At 37.7% G+C, this 25,652-nt stretch overlaps 2 protein-coding genes across 5 annotated transcripts in view; one reads left to right on the top strand and one right to left on the bottom strand.

Annotated features, from left to right (window-relative positions):
• Positions 1-25,652, bottom strand: part of LOC134541618 (somatostatin receptor type 5-like) — a 719,278-nt gene that overhangs the window by 386,751 nt on the left and 306,875 nt on the right. The gene's annotated exons all lie outside the window — the stretch shown is intronic.
• Positions 11,560-13,555, top strand: LOC134541710 (sperm acrosomal protein FSA-ACR.1-like). Its single transcript, XM_063385356.1, has 2 exons — positions 11,560-11,569; positions 13,044-13,555. The coding sequence occupies exons 1-2, from the start codon at positions 11,560-11,562 to the stop codon at positions 13,553-13,555; spliced, it is 522 nt and encodes a 173-aa protein (XP_063241426.1).

Genomic DNA, 25,652 nt, shown 5'->3' with positions numbered 1-25,652 from the left:
TTTTCTCTATAATTAAATTTAAATAATTACTGTCACACTTAAATAATGTCCAAGGAAATAGCAAACTTTTATTACTCCAACCTTCAAAATTAGACATTTGAAAAATTATTTTGCTTGAAGAAACTTAAGATGTAAAAATTTTGGTTTTTAATTAATTGTTTTTAGTAATTTTATTGGTTTAATTACTTTGTTATTAAGTCAATTATCAATGATTTCTTTTAAACAAGTCATAAAGAATGAAAGACATGCTTACAGTAACAGTGCGCAAACTGGCATTGAATATAGATGGACTATTTGGAAACGCAATTTCTGTTGCTTCTGTGTACAAGGAAAGTTAGGCTAAAATTTAGAGGTAATAGGTTACTCTAGCCCGCTAATTATTTATTAACATAATCCTTATAAAATAATCTATAAGTAGAGACAGGGAAAATTCGCGGGTTCAATGACCTCCAGGATAGACTACAATATCCTCTACACACTCGGGCAAATGCCACCTGTTCATTGGCTGCTGACTTGTGAGTCGTCTCGACTGGGTGGCCTGTGATTCGACACTTCTATGAGTGAGGGTCTCTAATTGGCCCTCTGTCCTCCAGATTAACAGAGAACCAATGACAGAAGCAGCACTAAGGTATAATTATTAGAATTTTAGCATAACACGAAATGAACCCGCGAATTTTTTCAGGTCTCTATGTATAAGTAGTTAATTCGCTGTGAATCCTGGAAGGGAGCGGTCCGGGGCCCGTGGCTACGTGCAGGGAAGCTCCGCAGGAAATTATCATGTCCGCGCGGTTATCACCCGCTGGACGGCGAGTTGGAGACGTCCCAAGAGCTTAATTGCCGGAACCCGCGCGATACCGTCACAGGAGCCGGCGTGACGGGGCAGATACCGGCGCGAGATACCTTGGAGGCGACCCAACGTCGCACGAGCACGAAGGATTAAAAAAAAAAAATATATGAAAAAAAGTGAACGAGTTTTTCCAGTACTCGCCAGAGATGTATAACATCTAATTTCGGTAACGAGCAAAATTCAGGTGTTCGTTTGTTTGCAAAGTAACGTACACTCATACTACGAAACTCCTGTTACGAAATTTAACGTAGATATCTTTAAAAATTATGCCAAGCGTGAAAAAAAATTTATACGCCAATTGTGTTTTCAAGTACGTTTCTGAACGTGAATCACACGTAGTTACAGCTTACGACGCTTTATTTCGTTGTCAGAGCAGCTACTTCGACTATCTAAATCATTGATTCGCAGACTATCTAAATCATTGATGAAACGGCTCCGATAAAAGCGAAAATGATTCGAGAAAAAATAATAAACTGCAGCTTTGGATCTAATTTCCAACAAATTCACTAAACAGTTAATACTATAAAGTTTCTCTTTGTCTTTGTGAACTTTGGTTCGCGCCATCCGCCACGGATGCCAGCACCGTGGTTACACATTTCCGTTCCATTCGACTTTCGTTTCATTCACGAAATTACTACTAAAAAACGCCGTATAAAGAGACCTAAAACGTTAAAAATAAAAATTGTTTCCAACGTTGTGAATAAGACTACATTCCACCCAGGCACCCTTTTCAAATCTATCGTCGGGGAAATTCCCTGATGTGAACTGTGATGCTGGAATCACTATTGTAAAATCGATGGTCGCGACGTGAATAAAGTAATATTTTTTCTAATAACTCTCAGCACATATGTGACGCCAACGCCAAATTATCTGGTGCGACAGACCTACCAATAAGAGAGATATTTTATTTCCATCACGTTTTGGTGGCGAAATTACCGAAATGAGCTTCATAATTTGGTTTTATTAACGAAACATTCAAAAACTTGTTAAGTCTTCAGCAAGAACACACTTATTTGTTCACGCGTGTATGTTACCTTTGTTTAGAACGAAACATAAAACTCGAGAAGTCTAAATACGCAGTAGTTTATACGTAAATTCTGTTTTAAATCACAAAGAATTCTTTGCTTATTTGATTTAAATTCTCCGTTAAAAGGTCCGTAAGTTTACTCTCATTTCTAACAGCATACAATGATATTTTCCGTATTAGTTACTATATTAAACTTAAATGTATACCTCTCAAAAATAAACAATTTAAAAGTCGAAAAAATTGATGGATTTAGTATGTTTTGTTTGTATGAAGTTGCGAGAAAAAAAATGTTGATACTGATCGTTTAATTTTGTTTCCTGCTCGGGTAAAAACCGCACGTAATAGAAGTGAAACATTTTTGGCAATTTACCTTGACTCCTGAGTATATCGTAAGGAGTAAAACGGCTAAGTGGTGGGGGAGAGGGATAGAGAGAGAGAGAGAAATAGAGAAAGAGAGAAATAGAGAAAGAGAGAAAGAAGACAACTTTATAAAAATAACACAACGCTGTTTTTTGTGCTTTCAGTTCTTTTTCTAGTATTTAAGAATCCTAGTCTTTTTTGTATTTATTATAAATTTTATTAAAACAGAAATAAAATTTAAAAACAAGAATTTTACAAAATTATTACTCACTTCAAAATAACTGCTCAGGATATCAATAATTATTGATCAATTTATGATTACTAGTTAACAATAAATATTAATCAGTGTTGAAATACTCACGCCATAAAGAAAAACTGTGGGTGTTACTGTTTCTTTAAACAATTCTCTCATTTTGAACACGCCAAATCTCTGAACGAAACATGAAATTCAGAACAGGTAGCTCTATCTATGCAGTAAATGCAAGGATTGTCTAAACCGTGCTCTCTACGCTGTTGGTTAAACAAAGAGTAAAGCGAGCACGCTGGTGGAAAATATTAAATTCAAGGCATTTACAGCTGACTGTATAGGATACCTATATATTTTCTGAAACAAGCGCATACGCACACTCTCTGTCTTATACTTTCGTTCATCTATCTCTCTCTGTTCTATTTATTTGGCCGGGGACGAATCATCGCACAAAGAAGAGTAAAATAAGCAAGCCCATCTATGTATATAGCATAGTGATATCTTTATACCTCTTTCAAGTTTCTATTAAATATCCTTTTCACGTCAGAAACGTTTCACAACCATATTTCTTAAAAATGTGGCATTAAAATTCGTCCTTGAAATTTTACTCTCATCGCGCCCAAATAAGTTTCACAACAAAACGAACGTTCTGTTTCTTTTTCGTTGAAATAAATTGAATTATTATTTTAAGAATTAAACAAAATTAATGTAGTCACAGTCGTCCCAAAAACAGAGTTCTCGATGATTACCGTTGTAAATTATTGAACTGAGAAGATATCATTTGTGCGAAGACCTACATTTTTAGCACTACAAATTTCTAGTCAAAAATGTATGAATGCATTTTAAGTGGGTGATAATTTTTTATGTGATTTTCCTTTACGTCTTAACTTATGATGGACGTAATCCGTACATTGTTTTCTAGCAAAAGGATATAAAAAAAACCTGTTCGCGTGAATTGGTGTGTCAATAGAAGCCAACCTCGAACATGCATTTTTCTCGTAGCATATTTCCCACGCGATCGGCCTGTAAGCGTTATTGGCCATAAAATACTCGCCGGAAGATAAACCTACGTCACAGCAATGCGTTATCGCATTCGATTCGGCACCGACTTTTATACGAGATCCCACAACCATCGAGATCATTCTATAAATAATATTTCCTTTATTTCGGGAAATACACCTTTGTTATAGGGATTTGATGTAATATTTTTTATTTGTAAATTATTATGTACTTTTTAAAATAAATATATTTTATATAAAGTTATTACATCATTAAATTTTTACATCTGTTCCCAGGATTTATAAGAAATCATGTCAAGAATTTGCAACTTTTTTTAGGAAAGCATGTGGTTTATTTGTTTCAACTTTATTTATTTCAGGTTGCTTTGCTAATACAAGTAATTATTTTTTGAAATTGAAACACATTATTTGTGAACTTATTTATTTGACAAAAATAATTTTTTCAAGAAAAAGTTCATATTTTTATTTCTAAAAAATTGAGAATAGTACAGAAGGCTTTCGTATATAAAAAAAAGGCACTTCAGACATAAGTAATTGAGTGATATAATGTCAATACATACCTAGAGCGAAGAAGGTACATCATAGCCGTGATGCCGACTCTATATGTCATAAAAAATACTTTCAAGGTACAGATATTATATATATATAATTATACCTCTAGTTAGTTGTAAATCACCTTAGGCGTCCGTTGAAAAATGGTGAATAAAACAAAATATTTTATTTAATATACACGAAATATTTATTAAAATTTATTTTGCTTATGATATTGTGCAAATGAAAATTATTTCCAATATATGTATATGAAATGACGACAAATAATTGATTAAATTTTTCTTTTACTGAAGAACAACTTGAAAAACTACATTGCATGTTAATTGTCTCTGGTCATTCAATAATAACACTTGCTGTGGATTCGATTCAATAATCACCAGGATGGCAACCATATCGACAGTGCTATTAGTATGAAGGTGCTCAATTGAACAGAGTTCGCAACACCATTAGCATGCTACAATTCAAATGTGCCTCAACATCTATTCCCTCTATATTTTATCCCATCCGTAGCGCTGGTAAAAATTGACACAACAGTGGTTGATAGATTCATATTTGCAAATGGAGGCCAACAACTTCAATTATATCAAACAGATACACGCGGACAAAAAGTGGCAAACCAAGCAACGGCTCTCTACTTTATCACTGAAAAATTATTTCGTCAAAATATTACGCTATTCCCCAATGCACATTACCTTTTCGCCACGGACACGGCAGAAACTCTATAGGAGGAATAGGTTAGCAAAGAGAATAGAAAATGTTGCACTGTAAGCGCATGAAAACAGAATTCATAAATCGTTACACAGTCAGTCAGCGAGTCAGTGGTGAGCGTATTTATATTTTATATTCATGACATAATATGTATATAATAAACTTTAAGTGTCACTGAGTGGTCGCGGAAGGAATAATTCTCTCCCCCGCGAGCCGGCAGAGTTTAAGCTGGTATTTCTGGCGGACACAGAAATCCGCCTGCAACGCCACCGTGATTCTGCTTCTTGATTCCGTCGCGCCCTGGCCTGCTGACAGGAATTTACCGCATCCCCGATAGCTGCAAGACGCGCGCCTAAGTTATTCATGAGGCCGTAAAGCACAGGTCGTAATGGACCATCCAAAAGTAAAGAGCATTAAGGTGGTCGTGTTTCAAACGCGCAATAAAACTTATACGTGCGGAAAATTCTAGACAGTTTCTTGAAATGTATGATATAGAGGGGTACCATTTTTTTTTTCGTGGCTTCATTTTACGAATAATATAGGACCTTCGAAGGCAAATTGTTATTTAATAAAAACATGTACACTGGTAGAAATTACAGTAAATTTTCGGAAAGTTAAACGAAAAATGCGGGAATGTTATTCGTGGTTACATGTAACTATATCTTCGTGTATACTACGCCGGTATCCAACAAACAAATCCTGTCTTCCTTGTAAGCAGGTTGAAAAATGCTCGTAGAAGGAAAAAAATAATATTATTGCTATAGACTTAAACATTTTTTTGAATGTTTTGTAAATATTTCAAGTTAATTCTCACCCGTTAAAATTCAAAATTCTTATATTAACACAATAACGAAAATTAATATGATCCTTAGATAATATGTAACCAATGTTCTTCGTAAATTTATGGCGAGTATTTTATGTCTGCACTTCGTCAAGATGTAAGCGAAGAGTACACTTTAGCAATTTTTTTCTTCTTTGAAAGACGTCGGGTAGTACGTAAATTATACTGAGAATAACAGAACTAACGCATTATTGTTTTAGGCTTGATTGTAGATGAAATAATTATTTTAAATTTCGTTTGGTATTCTAGTCTATTACATTACCATCGCTAACTTAAGTGTGTTGCAGCTCATTGTCAAGCACTTAGCCTCTTTATTCGAAGAGTTGAAACTTTACGTTAGTTTTTGTTTTTATTTAAAGAATTTTTGGGAATGAAATAGTATTGATCTGATTTTGTGTGTTCAGTTTCCAAGTGATAAAGTAATCAAAATGACTAAACAGAAAATATTTACTGCACCAGCAACTAGCTACTTCAATTATTCTAGACTTTCGTATAAACAAGTTTGTTGACGTCACAAGGCACAAAGCACGTGGATTTCAGTTTTTCCCACGCATAACTGTACTTTCCATTTAGAGGTGGTTTCTCTGGCTCTGTCAGCAATCAAACGTACATTATTATTTATTCCAGAATTTTATAAATAGCCGCCACCCAAAAGTTTTAATGAAAGAGCGAAAAAAAAACTTATTCATATTGAGTCAAAAGGTTCTGTTTACTGATAACTCTTACTACAAAAGTGTTGATATTACAGTATTAATGGGCGTAATAGGTGAAGTGTTCCTGATTTACGTTATTTTTAAGCCACAGACACTATAAGTACTGTTCATTACTAAACATTTGACTCTGAGAAGTAGTAACACATAAACTAAAATTGATAATGAATGTCTTATTTTATTAAACAACTCTGAGATATAATTGTAGATACACCACTTATTTATTAAAAATAACTTTAATGTTACTGTAACAAGGGACGGGATTCAATAATAGATTCACCGAAGAAAAAAATATTATTACAAAATAGGTGTAAATTGAAAATGATTATTATATCTACCACGTAAACAATATTATTTTTGTACCTGATGACTTATTAAGAAAAAGTTTTGCATCAATTGTATAAGCATGATTGTGTAAAAAATTCAATCTGTGTGAATTTAAAAAATTTCCATTTTATTCATAAAAACCCGATAAAGTGTTTACATATTCTAATATAATCTATTCAATTTACAATATGAGACGTGGCATTAATATTTTCTTTAATATAGTTTCGAACCCAGAACTTCACGTCTTATTTTGGAGGGTTTTCAAACCAAATTTGGGAAATTAGCAACGATACTTCACAAAAAAAGTTTGTATGATGTTAAATGAAGTCCCTTGATAAGCAAACAGTCTAATACTTGCATCATGATTTCGTTCTATTCTCATTTATTTAACATCCTTTTGGATTTAAATAATTTTTGCAGATTACAAAAATGCTGGTGGCTAATACATTTACATAAATCTCCTAAGATCACCTCATGTCACATTTGCCACTAAAAGTAACGGCTTTGCAGATTAAAAACATGCTGGTGGCTAATACATTTACATAAATGTCTAATTAATTCTATAAAATTGTATATTATCATCAATCAAGTTCACATAAATAATTTATGACTTTACATATATATATATATATATATATATATATATATATATATATATCAAACGCGGACAATACAGATTCACAATAGCCACAATAATTCTTCAAAAGTCACGCCGCACTTAAATTTTGATTGTGCAGTAATCAGGCCTTTATCCAATATAAACTAAAATCTATTCCAACCTGGGTCACCGATGATTTCTGACCTTCCTCGAAAAACAGACAAAATCCTGGAAAATGGCTGCTTGCGGCGCGGAGAAATGGTATAATCACATCTCAGGAATTTCAGCTATCGGAGGAACGTGACAATTCCACCACAGGAACTTGCTGCCATCGGAGAAACGGGACAATTCCACCACAGAAATTTGCTGCCATCGGAGAAACGGGACAATTTCACCACAGTAATTGGCTGCTACCGGAGAAACGGGGCAATTCCACCTCAGGAATTTATGCCATTGTAGACCAACACGACACAAAGCATGTTATAGCTCACTGCTGTACTATTCGCGCACCGCGAGTTCACAAACTCTCATGTGAGTCGTACAACTCTCGTCACTCCCCATTTCCCTCGTCAAGCCCAACACTCTTCCTAGACGCTACCCGTTATAGTCTCGTCTCCAAGACTCCCCGAAAACAACTTCATCACAGCTCGCCTGTTTCTCTCCAGCTTGACCCACCTCGTCCCACTCCACCTCACTAATTTCTCCCTTCCTATGTTTCAAGCAGCTCAAAACAACGACAACAAAATAACAACGCAACCACCAACCTCACAAACCAAAATTTCCCGCGTCGCACTCAACGCAAAAAAAAAAAAAAAGGGGGCGCTGCCAGCACACAGCTAGCAGTGACGCCTTACGGTTAAACGGGCACAACATCACCCGGACGAAGAATATAAACAAACAGGTGACGGCCAAACTCGTCACAATCTTTTCACCTAAAAGAAAATTTACAAAAATAAACCAATCGTACAACTTTTTATTTGATGGACTGATTTATCATGGCGTTACAGCGTATAGAAAAATTTAAACGGGAAATTACAAAATAGGCTAAACTTATAAATTAATTTCCAGAATTTGTTTCCTATTTCCAAAAAAAAAGTTTTGATTCACCGGGAATAAAACTCAAGCATTTGCGGCTGAAAAAATACTGAGTTTTTTTTTTTTTTTTTAAAGATGACGAAAGTGTCCGTGATTTTATTTGAATACTTTCGACGAGTACAAGGCGTTTCGTACGAAGCGCTCGTTTTTTCAGCCATTACAAAACTTTGGGATTTTCTTCTCTGAACCATTTATACTTCTCTACGACTTCGCGTGCCTTGCATCCCGACTCCTACCATTTCAGCATGCGACCTGTGACGTCGGTATATCCTTGCTGGCACTTAATGCACACGTCCTCTTAGCCGTTAAGAGCGTCAGAAGAGCGTGGCAGACGCGACAGAAAATTATTTCGTTACCCGTGCGACAAACAATAAACGATCATACATAAAACGTTTCTGGTCATTTAAAACTTTCAAACAAAACCTCAAACCACAGCCATGAATTCTTACCAGTTTTTTAAACAAAATGTTCGAGAGAAATATGCTTAATCAAAATTTAACGTAATTTTTTTTTAAATTTTACTGCGCGTGAATACATTTCGAAGATCTTTCAGATAAATTTAGTAAACAGAGCCTTTCAAAAATTATATGGTACGAACTATAATATTTCGAATTCACCAGTACGCCATCATTTAAAAATCACTATAACACATTGCAGTAAAGTATTTCCCGCGATGTGATTGGAAATAACATTTTGTTTTTCTAATAGGAAAATTTGCCACGCTTGTGAATTTCGTTGTACTGACGTCACAGGTGTGTCAAACGTAATTGACTAGAAATAATTTAAATAAAGATCGGAGGCTATAGCGGTCATTTATGAAGTTGCTTGCTTGTGGGCTCCAGCCGCGTCGAATAGCTATTTCATCAACGTTTCGGTCAACATAGCAGTCGCCATCTTCAGGTCAGCAGTTACCTACTGAGGTTCTTGGCAAATTATTTTGCCTTAAAAGAACATCTGAACTACTATTTTGAAACATAATAACTAAGCTCTGCAACCAAAAAAAAAGATAGATCACCTCTGATTGGCCAGACATTCAAGTCAAACACTGAAGCCATTGATTGGCCAGCAGCCCCAACCAATCACAACGGCCCAGCCCCGATTGGCCAAACCAACCAGCCAACCGGAACAAATGAAGTCTCTGATTGGCCTGCAGCTGCACCCAATAAGGAAACGCTCCTCTCTTAGAATTTAAAAGGAATGAGTATTTACAAGAACCTCAGTAGGTAATTGCTAACCTGAAAATGGTGATTGCTATGTTGATCGAAACGCCTGCAAAATCTCCGCCTTTGACGGCGACTAGAACCCACAAGTCAAGCAACTTCTGGAAATTATTTTGTTCACGTGACCTTCGTCATGCTTTTGTGAATTTAGTATAATCCATCGATTCAAATCACTACAATTCTTACTTCTAACCTCTTCTACAACATTACGTCCTATTCTCCCTTGTATACCTCCTGATAAATATTATTATGCTTTTGCCGTTTATACGTAAAAACTGTTTTAGTGTAACCTTGTAACCGAAATCGGAAGGTATGCGATGTTTAAACTAATTTATTCTTATCTAGTAGCAGTCTAAAAATTTAATACTTATAAGCCCCTCCTAGAATAGTAATTTTTAGCATTTCTTATCTACAAAAAACATTCATTGATAATAGTTTCGTTTATTATCTATAATTAAATAAGAAAAAAAAAATTTCATTTTTTATTCACAAACCTATGTTAAGCTTTCTAGGTATTAGAATAAGTTGGGAAACTATGAAGAATAAAATTAAATTATTCGGCAAACTATTTAAAATATTTTTGAAAATTACAGTTGACCAGGCATTACCGTTAATTAGATCACGAGTGTAGGAATAAAAAGCGTTTTGAGAGAAAACATTATTTTATTTCTCATGAATAGAGACCTGTATAATTCGCGATTTCAAGTCCCTAAAGGATAGACTCCATGATCCTCTATGCACTCGTGCAAATTACATGTGCTGTTCACTTGAATGATCGTGATTCGCTAATTCTTCTGTTAAAGATTTTTCATTGGCCCAAGGGTCCTTCAGATAAACTGTGGCCCAACCACTGAAGCAAAATAGTGTCAAAAGTATTTGAACTCTATCCTATCGCGAAATGAATCCGCGAATTTTACAGCTCTCTACTCATGAACAACCGCAGAGCTACTATGTATAACACAGCAGATCAAATATAAACGACACGCTGTACTTCTCAATGGGAGCGGTACGTATTTGTAAGCTCCGAGGGTGATAAAATGCCCCGTGAGGCATCATTCCCTCTCGGAATTGAAAGGGGTAGGCGAAACTTTTCACCCGTCAGCAAAGAGCCGGTAATCCTTCCATCGCGAACCAACTTCTGTACCAAGTTCTCTGTCCCGCCTTTCCGATCCTTGTCGGCCGAAAGGGAGCGACTCCTTCGTCCACCAGCCCACGCGTTCTCTCCCCCCCCCCCCCCCCCAAACCCTTTTTTCTCCTGCCTAATTCCCGACAGTTTCGCGCATACAGAAGTTCCCCCTATCAGGAACTTGGCGCTTGTTTCTGCGCGCTCAGTGCAAGTCCATCGTCCCCCAACTTCCCCGCCGCCTGTCTCTTGCTTCGAGACACCCCCTCCCTTCACTTGCCTCGCCTCTCGCCAATTCCTCTCACCTGTACCACCCCCACCCCCAACCCTCACACAATATTGCAAAGCGACATTCTGGGGAAACTCCGCCACTGCAAAAAAGCGCTTGAATGTTCTACACCCCCGCTCCCCTAAAAAAAATTCTCTTTTACACGTTAACAATTTTCAACTTCCATTATCGTCAGTCAGTGACGGATTGTGTTCACGAACTAATATTTTTTTTTGCTTGATATTTTTCATACCCGAAAACGTCATTTCATATAGTTTCAACCTCACAACAACCCCTTCCAGCCCCTTTTCACACTCTTTTTTTTAAACTTGAATACGCTCCTGTCAGCTCCACTGTGCGTCCACTTTCCCGAAATCAGCGTCCAACGCAAGGAAAAGAAGACAAATATGGAGTGTTGTACCTCGTACAAGAGATGAATGAACGAACATATTACGTCGGGGTCATTAGGTGCGATTGGGGTGCGATGCGATGAAAATGGAGTATCGACAAAAAACGCCAACACCCCAAGAGAACCCACCAGCGGAAACGTCCACCAAGTTTCCCACTTGTAAAAAATTCCTGGGGCTGACACCGCCGGGAATCGAACCCAAAAAACCATGGAGGGAGGTGAGTGGTCTGACCACTCTACCAAGGTTTTTTATAATCAATTTTAATGTTTGGCTCTTTACCTGCATTGAATATTTTTCTACAGTTTTGATCCCAATTTTTACGATTTCATTTCACTGTGACAAGGGTTGTGACATATTTAGACGATTACAAAATTACAACCATGCCTTAGCCTGGACTATAACCCAGAAACCGCTCACCGAAAACCAGATTTGCAGCCAATTGCGCTACGAAGGTCAGCTTTGGCTCATCATCATCATCATCATCATCATCATCATCATCATCATCATCATATCATAATCATATCATCATCATTATATCATTATCATGTCATCATATCATTATCACATCATCATAATCATATGATACCATTATCAAATCATCATAATCATATCATATCATGTTATTATATCATCATATACTATTATCATATTATTATATCATATCGTCTCCATTATCATATCAGCATGTCATCATAATTTTATTTTTTGAATGCCACACCCTTGTAAGTAAATAAGTCGGTATCAGTTATTGTCCGCTGGCTTCTGACACAGTTTTACCTTCCTTCCGGATTGCATGCGATTGTGTGATTTGAAATTGGTAATGTTCTTGCTGGTTTATCGTCGTTCTAGGTGTGTGGAAACTGCCCGCGATCCAACGGGAACATATTTAAAATGCCAGACGGTATGCATTCTACAGTCTGTCTCACGCTTGCATTACATTACAGAGATTGCATTACTACCCAGCTCGTTAACATAAAAAATCTTACTTCTATACTATCTTTAATTATAATAAGCTTAAATAGTTTTTTTGTTAATTTTAATATTTGTTGGTGTTTCTAAGACATTAAATTAGCGTCTATTGTAATCATTCTGACAAAAAAAATACAATCCTAAATATCAATTATTATTTCACAGGAGAAACTAGTTTTAGCAGTCTGTCACTATTAAGAACAAGGCAGGACATAAAATGATGTACTGTGCTAAAACGAGCAAAAAACTGCAAGGGATTGAAAAAGCAAGGGTTGGAGGACAAAAAAATAACATCTCCCTTTAAAAAAAATCGAATTCGTGTGAACTTCTGTATTAATCTTATAATATTTATCTATTTATATCTATTTTTATTTAATTTTTGTCTAAAACAGGTTTTGATAAGACGAACCATTCTTGCAAGTGGTTGAAAAAATAGAGAAGTAAAGTTAAAAAAAAATATTTATTTACAATTTACATTGTTAGTTAATTGCTAACATTAAATTTTTTTTTAAATTGTTTGACGAAAACAGTTCAAATTGAAATTGCGTGTTTCACTTACGAGGACAGCTCTATGGTGGAAATCGTGCATATGTAAAAGAGAGAGAGAGAGTTAATTCGAATTTCAGTTCTGGCTGCAGACTGAGTACGGGACGGTCCGTGGCATCCCTCCAAACTGACGACGCTAAGATTGTGGGTCCGCGCGGGTCACGTGACGCCCGCAGCGGGCCATCAGGAGCAGGCGGCCGCCTCTGGGAGCCATCAGGAGCAGGCGGCCGCCTCTGGGAGCCATCAGGAGCAGGCGGCCGCCTCTGGGAGCCATCAGGAGCAGGCGGCCGCCTCTGGGAGCCATCAGGAGCAGGCGGCCGCCTCTGGGAGCCATCAGGAGCAGGCGGCCGCCTCTGGGAGCCATCAGGAGCAGGCGGCCGCCTCTGGGAGCCATCAGGAGCAGGCGGCCGCCTCTGGGAGCCATCAGGAGCAGGCGGCCGCCTCTGGGAGCCATCAGGAGCAGGCGGCCGCCTCTGGGAGCCATCAGGAGCAGGCGGCCGCCTCTGGGAGCCATCAGGAGCAGGCGGCCGCCTCTGGGAGCCATCAGGAGCAGGCGGCCGCCTCTGGGAGCCATCAGGAGCAGGCGGCCGCCTCTGGGAGCCATCAGGAGCAGGCGGCCGCCTCTGGGAGCCATCAGGAGCAGGCGGCCGCCTCTGGGAGCCATCAGGAGCACGCGGTGGGCCGCTGAAGGTGTGGCTCGCTGCCCATCCAGGACTCGACCAGCGGCCAGCAGTGGGTGGGGGGGGGGGGGGGACTCTGTCTCCGGGGACCCTTCCAGGGCATGATGTAAGCTTTTGGACATACGCCATGGCTAGAGACCTGCAAAATTCGCGGATTCATTTCGTGATATGCTACAATTCAAATAATTATACCTTAGCGCTGCTTCTGCAATTGGTACAATGTTAATCTGGAGTAATGATGGCCAATTAGAGACCCTCGCTCAAAGAAGTGTCGAATCACAGACACTCAGTCGAGACGATTCACAAGTCAGCAGCCAATGAACAGGTGGCATTTTCCGCCCGAGTGTGTAGAGTGTAGTAGAGTCTATCCTGGAGGTCATTGAATCCGCGAAATTTGCAGGTCTCTAGCCATTGCTAAGCACATGTATGTCTGTAGATGAAAACTACAAAAAACCCAAAAGACAAAAAACACAAACTAAGCAAATAATTGCTGTTTTCAACAGGATATGAGCACCACATACTATTCCATAGCAGGAATATGGTCAAAAAACAAAGAAAAACAAAGAAAAATGGACTAATAGAACGAAAAAAAAACACAAATGATGACAGCACAAAAATATTGAACCCAAAAAAATTCAGCACAACAGTTGAAACGAGACAAAAAACACGACAAAACGAAAAAACGAAACAAACACAATAGTTTTCCAAAACAGAAACAAGCGATGTTGACAACAGCAATTTTTTTTTTGCTTAATTTGTGTTTTTGTCTTTTGGTTTTTTTTTTGTAGTTTTCTTCTACAGACATACATGTGCTTAGCAATGGCAAATGTCCGAGAGCTTACATCAAGTCATGCACTCCCATTGCACAAATCTTTCAAACATAATACCTTCCAGGGCAGTTCCACGCGCGTGTGCCCTGCTCCGCCCCGCGCTCCGCCGGGCCAATCAGAGCGGAGCTGCTTCACCGCGGAGATCACCGACGAAACCAAACCAGCGTAAATGAATCATAGTAATGGTCATAGCAAGAAATTAACTTTTAATAAATATAAAAAAATAACTTTGAAAAAAAAATGGTAATAAAAAAACTCGACATTGGTTTGATTTTTTTTAAACTACACTGCACTGTTATCAAAAAAAATATCATTGAAACACTAGAGAGTTTATAGGCATCAATAAAAGGAATTACCACTCAAAAGATAAACATATTCTGATGAATCATCGCGAACATATTTTTAATGTTGAGATACTTTACAAAACTTCAAGGAGTTGTGTCCTAAGTAATTTTGATTCCTTATTTTATTGTTTCCTCTCTGGATTTTTATTAATTCACAGTAAAACTACCATTTAGTATTGATAAACAATATTCTAACAGTGATCATTAAATTTTTTATGAAAAACATTAAAAACCAATCTTTATTTCGATATTAATACAAATTGAGGCAGCGAAATAATGTGGTATACAATTTTTAAATAACTGTTCGTATGTAACCTGAGTTAAAACTTTAAATTTAATTAAATCGTTCTTAAATCAATATGCAGTTACCATGGTGCAACTTTCGGAAAATTTTTATATTGTTTATTACGTTTCATGGTCCGTAAACTCAAAACCACCTCAACTTAAAAGTTTACATATAATTATATATATATTACTTTTTGTGGACACGATAACTTTCATATTTTTTTCCAAATCACTTACAAATTGATGCACGAAATCTATTAGTGGAAAATCTCAGTTGAGTTCGTTAATGGGCAATATCCGACCAAAGGGGTAGAAATGGGAAGGTTTTTTGAAAAACAGAAAAATCGCTGTAACTCACATAGTATAGAAAATATCACATCCGTTTCGAGGTATTATAACTCATAGGAGTAATACCATATTTTTTTGGCTGAACAAGTTTTAGATATGACCAAACGGTACTGGAAGGAGTTGATAAAACAAGGGTTGGAGGACAAAAAAACACATCTCCCTTCATATAAACAACATAGTATTCGTGTGAATTAATCTTATAATTTTTATCTAAAACTTTTGTCTGAAACCGTTTTTAATAAGACGAACCATTCTTGCAGGGGGTTGAATAAACAGAGAGGTAAAGTTAAAAAAAAAAAATTATTTACTTACAATTTACATTTTTAATTAGGTCCTGTTTTTATTACAAAACCTTAAATTATTATCTGCAACTTTCGTCTGATATAAGTTTTTATACGACCAACCCTTGCTGCAAGAGGTTGAAAAAATGAAAGGTAAAATTTAAAAAAAAGTTATAACTCTCTTAGTAGGTTCGAATTGTTTGTAAATTTTATAACTTTAATATGAAACTTTTCAGTTAAACAATTTTTGATAAGACAAACCATTTTCTGCAACGGTTTTGAAAAAACGGGTGGTAATTAGAAAAAAAATCATAAATTCCGTTCCTTTAACACTGAAATCCATTCCTTTTTATCGTAAAACTTATCTACCACTTTCGTTAGAAATTATGTTTTATCTGACCAACTATTACTGTAAGGGGTGGAAAACAACAGGGTTTGAAGACAAAAATATTATTATTCCTTTAATATGCACACTATTATATCCGTTCGAATTGTTGGTAAAGCGAATGAATATTATCTAAAACTTTCTGCTGAAATAATTGTCTTTACGACCAACCATAATTGAATGTGGTGGAAAAAACAAGGATTTGGAAGTAAAAAAAATAACTTCCTTAGTAAGGACACAATCGAATACGTTCGAATTTATTTTAAATCTTATAATTTTTAAATAAAACTTTAGTCTGAAAAATGTTTGATAATATGAGCCATTGCTACAGGAGGTTGAAAAAAAAATAAGGGCAGAATTTTTACAAATTAATTATTTACTTGCCATGTACACTATCAAATTCGTTCTAATTTATTGTAAAACCTTCATTAGGTATTAGTTACAAATTTTGTCTGAAATAATTTTTTTTACTACCTACCCTGACTGTAAGGAGTGGGATAAACAAGGGTTGAATAACAAAAAAAATTCACAACTCCCTTAGTAGGTACACTATCAAATCCGTAAAAATTGTTTGTAAATCTTATAATTTTTATCTATAGCTTTTCTTTGAAACAATTTTTGATTATACTAACCATTATTGCAAGGGGTTGAAAAAACCCGGGGTTGAAATGAGAAAATAAATAAAACTTGCCTATCTGGTACACTATCGAATCCATTTTTTTAAATTTTTGTTTAACTGTGTAAATATTGATTAAAACTATTCTTAAAATAATGTTTGTTTACCCCACCATAGGGTGAATTAACAAAATTTGAAAGAAAAAAGTTTAATCATTATTTTTTTTAAAATTTATATACTATCATATCCGTTATAATTTATTGTTTAAATCCTAAACTTCATCTAAAGCTTTGGCTGCAACAGTTTTTGATAAAACGAATTAATACAGTAAAAAACATTGGTTAAAATTAAAACAATTCAAAACTTTATTAGTATAAATTTTGTTTGAATTTATTTTAAACACTTTTAGTATTATCTTAAACCTTAGTGCAAAGAAAATATTTATACGATTACGTTATTAGAGCAAAGAGATGAAAAAAATTAAGGTCAAAAAAATAAAAAATTACCTTCTTTGGCATATAATATTAAATTCGTTCTAAGATATTAAATTCTGCGTAGTAAACTATTGAATTCTGGATACATTGACTTAAAAATATTCGTAATATTTTCACTGCATGGAAAAAGAGCAAAGATTGAATCGATAATTTTCTAATATTAAAGAACATGAATATGTTATGTACATTTGAACTTAGTGATAGTGTGCCACTATGTGAAGACACACAAGATCTAACATCCTTCCGTTAGACAACGGCGTCACGAAGGCATGAAACATTAATATTGAACTTTTTAATGTGAAATAACCGAAACAATCTTAAACGATACAAATGGAAATAAAATACATTCACATATTACCGAAATGAATCAGAAACCTAATATAACAAACAAAATCACTTAATAAAGAACAAATGAAATTGTTTGTACCCAAATGTAATTAAATAAATAAAATTGAAGTAAAATTACATGAAAAAGCATCAAAAGAACACATTTATTACGAAATAAGTGTACTTTAATAGAATCGAATTTCAATGTAGAGACAGGAAAAATTCGCGGGTTCAATGACCTCCAAGATAGACTCCAATATCCTCATAACACTCGGGCAAATGCCAACTGTTCATTGGCTGCTGACTTGTGAGTCGTCTCGACTGGGTGGCCTGTGATTCGACACTTCAATGAGTGAGGGTTTCTAATTGGCCCTCAGTCCTCCAGATTAATAGTGGACCAATGGCAGAAGCAGTACTAAGGTATAATTATTTGAATTTTAGCATAGCACAAAATGAACCCTAGAATTTTTCAGGTCTCTATTTCAATGTTTAAATGCCTGCGGTCGCAATCAAGATCCCCTCGCCCTGGAGGACGAGGAGGAAGGGAGGTTGCCCCCCACCATGCCACGTAAATTGCAAACTGCCCCCCCCCCCCCCCCCCCAAGGACTGAATCATGGCGCGCGCGTCACCGCGGAGGTGCGGCCGGCAGTGACGGGCACCCTGGGACGTCTGCGGCCACGGATTGGAAACGCTAATTCAACCCCCTCCCCTCTCCCCAAACAAAACCGCATACTAACATCCATCTCACCCTCTACACCCCCAATCACCCTCTTCGAGGCTGTGGGTAGCGGAAGATTCATTGACGCACGATCAGTCTAGAAGAACGCACCCGAAGTTCTCCGCTCGCTCGTGCAACTTCGCGGTAGAAACACAGAAACACCATTTGGCATTTAGTTGCTGACTGGCGGCGGAGTGAGTGGTCAGTGTAACTTCTCACCACCAGGGGCGCTTGTGTCCCTGGTCAAATATTCCAGATAAAAATAAAATTCAAAGCGGACCACGAGTCCAAGTTCCCAACCCCCACATGGCAGACTCTTTTCTACTCTGTCCAACACTTCATCCAGACCATCCTCTGTCTCCTGTAAATTCCTACACGTAATGCATGCCAATTTGCATCCCGCATGAATGTGCCCAGGGTTTTCCCTGTGTCTATGCAGGTTTTTTCCTGGGCCCAACCTATCTCTAGTTATAGTCTAGATTTATGAGTGAGGGGAGTTAGTCATGGCGCCAATCGCTGCCATGGCTGGCCAATCCCCTCCTAGCACATGATGCATGCGACAATTTCTCCCTGCAAGGCTAATCCCAGCATGACTAGGCGTATAGGCTTCGGCCTGAGACGCACCTAGGTCCCTCCCTAACCCGGACCCCTCTAAAATACACTTAGTTTTAGCTAGGTTAGAAAAAAAATCACAATTTGGCAAGAATCAAGACCAATTTTTTTACGATTTTTGAAGTTTTCTTTCTTTCGGAACGTGCATGGAACGAAGTTTTCACGGGATAAAAATAGCTACATATAAATAATCATTAATATGTTGTTTTAAATATTATACATTAGTGATTGATATTTAATACTAATCGATATCAGTACAACCTAAAATTACTGAAATAAATACACTTGAAAAAGTTTATAAATACAAATTTCAATCACTTATGTAAACAAAAAAATAAATTTTTTAATGATATGGATTTATACCACTCAGTCTACTTAAGCCAAGAAACTTCATTTCTTTCAGGCGCATCTGTGAGGGTAGTATATAATAGCCGGAACTGCGCCAGGCTTCAGGCTGTGGTGCCTGTGGTGCCGACCGCCATCTTGGATTGTGACGTCACGGCGGCCATTTTTGACTCAAAATTCCTCAAAAATGACTCAAAATGACTCAAAATTTCCCGTTTTAAAAAAATTTTTCCCATTTTCGAGGGAAAAATTCCCGTTTCGAGGGAAAATTTCCCGTTTTATTCCTTAAAAATCCCAGCGGCTGAAAATTCCTAAAACTGGCTTAAGCATCCTTAACTCAAGCCAACGTTAAGCCATTTATAGGATTATGACGTCACCGTTGCAATTTCCGTTACGCCCGTCATCTTTAACTTTTTTATTTATTAGCCGATTTTAATGAAAAAAATTTTTAAATTTTTAAAAAAATTAAATTAATAAAATTTTAATATATTTTTTATAAAAAATATACTTTTTAGACACGGAGTTCGGAGTCCTCGGTTCGAACCCGGTGAGGGCAAAAAAAAAACTAAAAATGGCGACAGGCTCCTTCCACCACGGAAGTCACCTACAGACTAACCTACCACCACCAATAACAAGGTCAACTAGTATGATGTCATGTCCGCCATCTTGTCTTCGTCTGCTGGTAGCCATCATCATCTTGTTATCGTCGGCGAGAGTGCGCTGACACCATGTTAGTTTAATTCTTATCCGCTAGAGTGCAGTAATCATTTATTATTGCTGTGTCACCCGCCATCTTGTCATTTTGCCGCCATCTTGGAATCGTGTAATTATTTAGCTAGAAATTCGGGAAAAATTCCAAAATTCATTAAATAAATCACTCATTAATTTACAGATTGATTCGATCAGTTTCAGTCCTTGGTTCGATACCCGATCGATGCAATAATGTTTAATTTGATGTAAAAAAATAATAATTTCAATAAACCATGTTCAACATTCTTAAAGAGACATTAAAACCTCTACTGTCATCATCATCCTATAAGCCATCAACACCAACATATTGGTAATTCATAATTTTAATGCTAGAGATTCGGGAAAAATTCCAAATTTCACCAAAAAAATTTCCAATCAATGTACTGATTAATTAGATCGACTTAGGTCCTTGGTACGATTCTGGACGATGAAAAAAAAATAACAATTTAACATAATAGTAACAGGTTCGAGGAATTAAACACCGCAAGTTCTTTCACAAACATAATATTTATTACATAATTTCTATTCTACTACAGGATCACTTACGAAAGCCAGCAAATTTACAATCATTTAGTTCCGCAGCGGTGTGAAATGACTAATTCTTAGCTCCAATCGGTTTATACTAGACAGAGTCCAGCCAGAACCTTTACAGACATAGTTCTCCTCTTCTTGACAGAGTTTCTGGATACCGTTTTTAACAGTTTGCTTCACATCGTCAGAACTGTAAATTACTGCAGCCGATGTCTTGAATGCACACTTCTTCACTTTGTCATCTAACGGATACGGCTTTCCATATAGACAGTCCAACCACAAGTTATATTTCAAAGGTCCGTTTGTCGCTACGTCATCAGTAAGCTGATTGATTATGTTCTGTCTAATATCATCAAGAAAAGTACAAATGTCCTTCGACTCACCGAACGTATTTAGATAATAATAGTCTTTCAACGTTCCACGAAATGCAGACTGCGCCAAGTAGAATCCATTATCGTTTACTTGTAATGTACCGAACACAGTCTTAGGTTTAGTTCCATGTCCAGACGTCATAGCAATCGGTTTCTGCACATCTGTTTTTTTGCTTGTACGCTCACGAGTCTCCAATCTAAAGCGAGGAGTCGAAATGTTGACAGGTAGTTCAGCAGGAACACAGACTCCACCTTTACATTTTTTCGCATGATGTCGCAAACTGTCAATTCGAGTAAACCATTTAAGGCACTCATCACAACGAAACTTCATTCGAGAAGGATTCTTCGTGCATTTGCTCCGCTCATGTCTTCGTGCATCATGGGAAAATGCGAACGACGTATCACAGTAGCTGCAAGGATACCGTGGTGATGAAGACGAGCCTTTCAGACCTGATCCAGATACAGGCGTTGCAACAGTAGTACCATTTCCAGGCATACTCTTATGCACATCGATGCATCGTTGTTGCGCCGAAACCTTTACTTTCTGCCGCACAGCAGGACCTTTGCATGCCTTCATGTGCGTTTTCATATTATCTTTTCTGGCAAACTGCTTATGACATTTCTCACAAACAAACATTTTACGATATAGGTTCTTGGCACATTCGCTCCTCTCGTGTCGTCGAGCATTGCTGCTGTTTGAGAAAATCTTGTCACAGTAACAGCACCGATGTTCGTTAGTTGTTGTCGATTCGGCATCAATTGAAGCCTCCATCGAGGGCGAAACGAAGTTCGTCGAGTTTTCCTGCACAGCCAGCACTACCGGCATTAAAGTCTCTTCTGCTGGTGGTATCGCGTCTGATGAAGTCTCCTCCAGTGTTGTCGCCGTGGTTGTCAACGGAATCTGCTCCTTCTCCGTCGTAGCTGTCGTCAAGGTTCCCGTAGTCGACGGTACAACCTCCATCGAGTTCAACGTTAAAGACGGTAAAGATGCCATCGAGGTCTCAAGAACAGCTATTTGACACGACTTATGCACCAGAAGAAACAAACTAGACGATCCTTACACCGCCGACGTCAGTAACAAACTGAGCGACCTACTGTCTAGGACTCGCTTATATACATGCACCGTATGGAATAATACGCTAGTCAAATCAAGAACCATTTACAATAATACTAGAGTCAAATCTACAAATTAAAATAGAGGATCATTTGATCAAAAAAAAAATTCGATCTCTCCAATATACGCCAGGCTCCAAGAGCTACAATTCACGTCATCAGATCCATCTACATTTTGCTCCTATGCTTCAATTGACCATTAGCTGCAAGCGCTCCAACAGCTCCATCAGCTCCAACACGTAATTTACGCAATGTACGCACAATACATGCAATTTACATGCAATAAATGTAATGATCACACAGTACACACAGGAAACGGAACGTACACACAGTACACACAGGAAACGGAACGTACACACAGTACACACAGTAAACGGAACGTACACACAGTACACACAGGAAACGGAACGTACACACAGGAAACTGAATGTACACACAGTACACACAGGAAACGGAACGTACACACAGTACACACAGGAAACGGAACGTACACACAGTACACACACAGGAAATGGAACGTACACACAGTACACACACAGGAAACGGAAGGTACACACAGAAAACGGAACGTACACACAGTACACACAGGAAACGGAACGTACACACAGTACACACAGGAAACGGAACGTACACACAGTACACACAGGAAACAAAACGTACACACAGTACACACAGGAAACGAAACGTACACACAGGAAACGGAACGTACACACAGCACACACAGGAAACGAAACGTATACACACAGTACACACAGGAAACGGAATTATCACAAATACAGTAGCGGAAACACACAGGCTTAGTTGGAAATCAGAATACAAGAAATAAAAACACTAAATTTTTACTTTCAATATTTAATTACTTCTCAACATTACACAAATACAAGTAAAAGAAGCCATTATTGTATGTAGCCAGCTTTCCTCAGTTCTTTGAGTATGAAGGATATTTCTTTGATGCACGAATAGTTTCCTGCACAAAGCGAGCTCTATCTTTGCTCAACAATGAGAAGTTCACAAGCTAGCAGAATGTTTGAATTTTTTTTTTTTCGTTTTTATTTTTAATTTTTTATTTATTTTTTTTATTTTTTTTTGTATTTAAAGAAAACTTATGGTGGTTTTCTCCGTGTGCTCCTGATTATTCTTGCCAATATTATGATGGTTTTCTCCGTGTGCTCCTGATTATTCTTATCAATATTTTGATGGTAAATCCGTGTGCTTGCGATCATACCTGCGGTTTCAGTCAAAGGTCAAGGTCACACCCATCCAAGATGGCCGCCGTGACGTCACAATCCAAAATGGCAGACCGTGAGAAATCTGAGAAGTACTAGCAGGAAGGACGAACTTTTTTTCTCCTTGGATACTATCGAAGCCAACCTCCCTTTGCGATCGATAGTGCGCGTTCCGCATCCCACATTAATGAAATAGATATTATTTACCTGCAAGCAACACGTGGCGACATCTGTTGACGACAGCCAGAACTACTTGCATCAATTTGCTTTGCATTAGATAACTTAACTCTCGTTGATGAAATATTTCAAAAACTTTATTTAAGAAATGGTTCCAATTGGAGAAAACTGACAGTTTGTATCTAACATTAGTCACAGAAGCTACCATGGATCGTGGTTTGTTATCTGCAGCTGAATCGGAAGGAAGCCGCTGTAGATACTGTGGCAAGGATTTTGCCATGAGAAGGCATGCTAGACGTCATGAGAAGAATGATTGTGCTAGAAACCCACTACGCAACATGTTAAGCTGTAATCGTTGTAGCAGGTTGTTAACACGAATTGACAGCTTAAAAAGACATGGAAGAACATGTAAAGTCAAGACTACTTACGGCATAGAGGACACCGATGGATCCACTAGACTAAAGAAGAGTGATCTGCATTACGACAATAATTTTCCTTGTCCTGAGCGTGATGGTATTAGCTCACCCGATCGTGAGGAAGAACATAAATTGAAGGAAGCTAATGGCTTCGGGAAGACTGAAACTAATGTAAGTATCAACACCGTGAAAAGTGAGAATACATTCAAGCCTATATTCAGTAGATCCTCCATTCTTTGTAAATATGATGGACCCCTAAAAAGGAAGCATGAAGACGATGAAGACACTTCGACATCATCGATAGCGAATTCATACGGTAATCTGGGTGAAGAGGATGTCTTCTACAGTGATTGTTACAGTGACTCTGAGACTGTTGACAAAGGCATAGACTGTGATGAAGCACCTAGAGATGACAATATCGAAGAATGTGGCGATGTCCTGAGACCGAAACTATAGAAACGTCGTGTTATAATAAATCTGATAATGCTTATTATGATCACTGGGACGATTGTGATATTAACAGTATTTATAATAAACAAGCAAGTAAGATGGTTGTAGAAGAGATTGATTACACATCATGGAAAGATCCAAACATATTGGTTGACCGGCTAAGACTTCTACATGGCTCGCTTTGTGCAGGAAACTATTCGTGCATCAAAGAAATATCCTTCATACTCAAAGAACTGAGGAAAGCTGGCTACATACAATAATGGCTTCTTTTACTTGTATTTGTGTAATGTTGAGAAGTAATTAAATATTGAAAGTAAAAATTTAGTGTTTTTATTTCTTGTATTCTGATTTCCAACTAAGCCTGTGTGTTTCCGCTACTGTATTTGTGATAATTCCGTTTCCTGTGTGTACTGTGTGTATACGTTTCGTTTCCTGTGTGTGCTGTGTGTACGTTCCGTTTCCTGTGTGTACGTTTCGTTTCCTGTGTGTACTGTGTGTACGTTCTGTTTCCTGTGTGTACTGTGTGTACGTTCCGTTTCCTGTGTGTACTGTGTGTACGTTCCGTTTCCTGTGTGTACTGTGTGTACGTTCCGTTTTCTGTGTGTACCTTCCGTTTCCTGTGTGTGTACTGTGTGTACGTTCCATTTCCTGTGTGTGTACTGTGTGTACGTTCCGTTTCCTGTGTGTACTGTGTGTACGTTCCGTTTCCTGTGTGTACTGTGTGTACATTCAGTTTCCTGTGTGTACGTTCCGTTTCCTGTGTGTACTGTGTGTACGTTCCGTTTACTGTGTGTACTGTGTGTACGTTCCGTTTCCTGTGTGTACTGTGTGTACGTTCCGTTTCCTGTGTGTACTGTGTGATCATTACATTTATTGCATGTAAATTGCATGTATTGTGCGTACATTGCGTAAATTACGTGTTGGAGCTGTTGGAGCTGTTGGAGCGCTTGCAGCTAATGGTCAATTGAAGCATAGGAGCAAAATGTAGATGGATCTGATGACGTGAATTGTAGCTCTTGGAGCCTGGCGTATATTGGAGAGATCGAATTTTTTTTTTGATCAAATGATCCTCTATTTTAATTTGTAGATTTGACTCTAGTATTATTGTAAATGGTTCTTGATTTGACTAGCGTATTATTCCATACGGTGCATGTATATAAGCGAGTCCTAGACAGTAGGTCGCTCAGTTTGTTACTGACGTCGGCGGTGTAAGGATCGTCTAGTTTGTTTCTTCTGGTGCATAAGTCGTGTCAATTAGCTGTTCTTGAGACCTCGATGGCATCTTTACCGTCTTTAACGTTGAACTCGATGGAGGTTGTACCGTCGACTACGGGAACCTTGACGACAGCTACGACGGAGAAGGAGCAGATTCCGTTGACAACCACGGCGACAACACTGGAGGAGACTTCATCAGACGCGATACCACCAGCAGAAGAGACTTTAATGCCGGTAGTGCTGGCTGTGCAGGAAAACTCGACGAACTTC

The sequence above is a fragment of the Bacillus rossius genome (genome assembly GCF_032445375.1).
Source record: "Bacillus rossius redtenbacheri isolate Brsri chromosome 4 unlocalized genomic scaffold, Brsri_v3 Brsri_v3_scf4_1, whole genome shotgun sequence".
In the NCBI taxonomy this organism is placed as follows: Eukaryota; Metazoa; Arthropoda; class Insecta; order Phasmatodea; family Bacillidae; genus Bacillus; species Bacillus rossius.
Note: the sequence above shows the minus strand (reverse complement) of the source record. Positions and strands in the feature narration are given on the sequence as shown.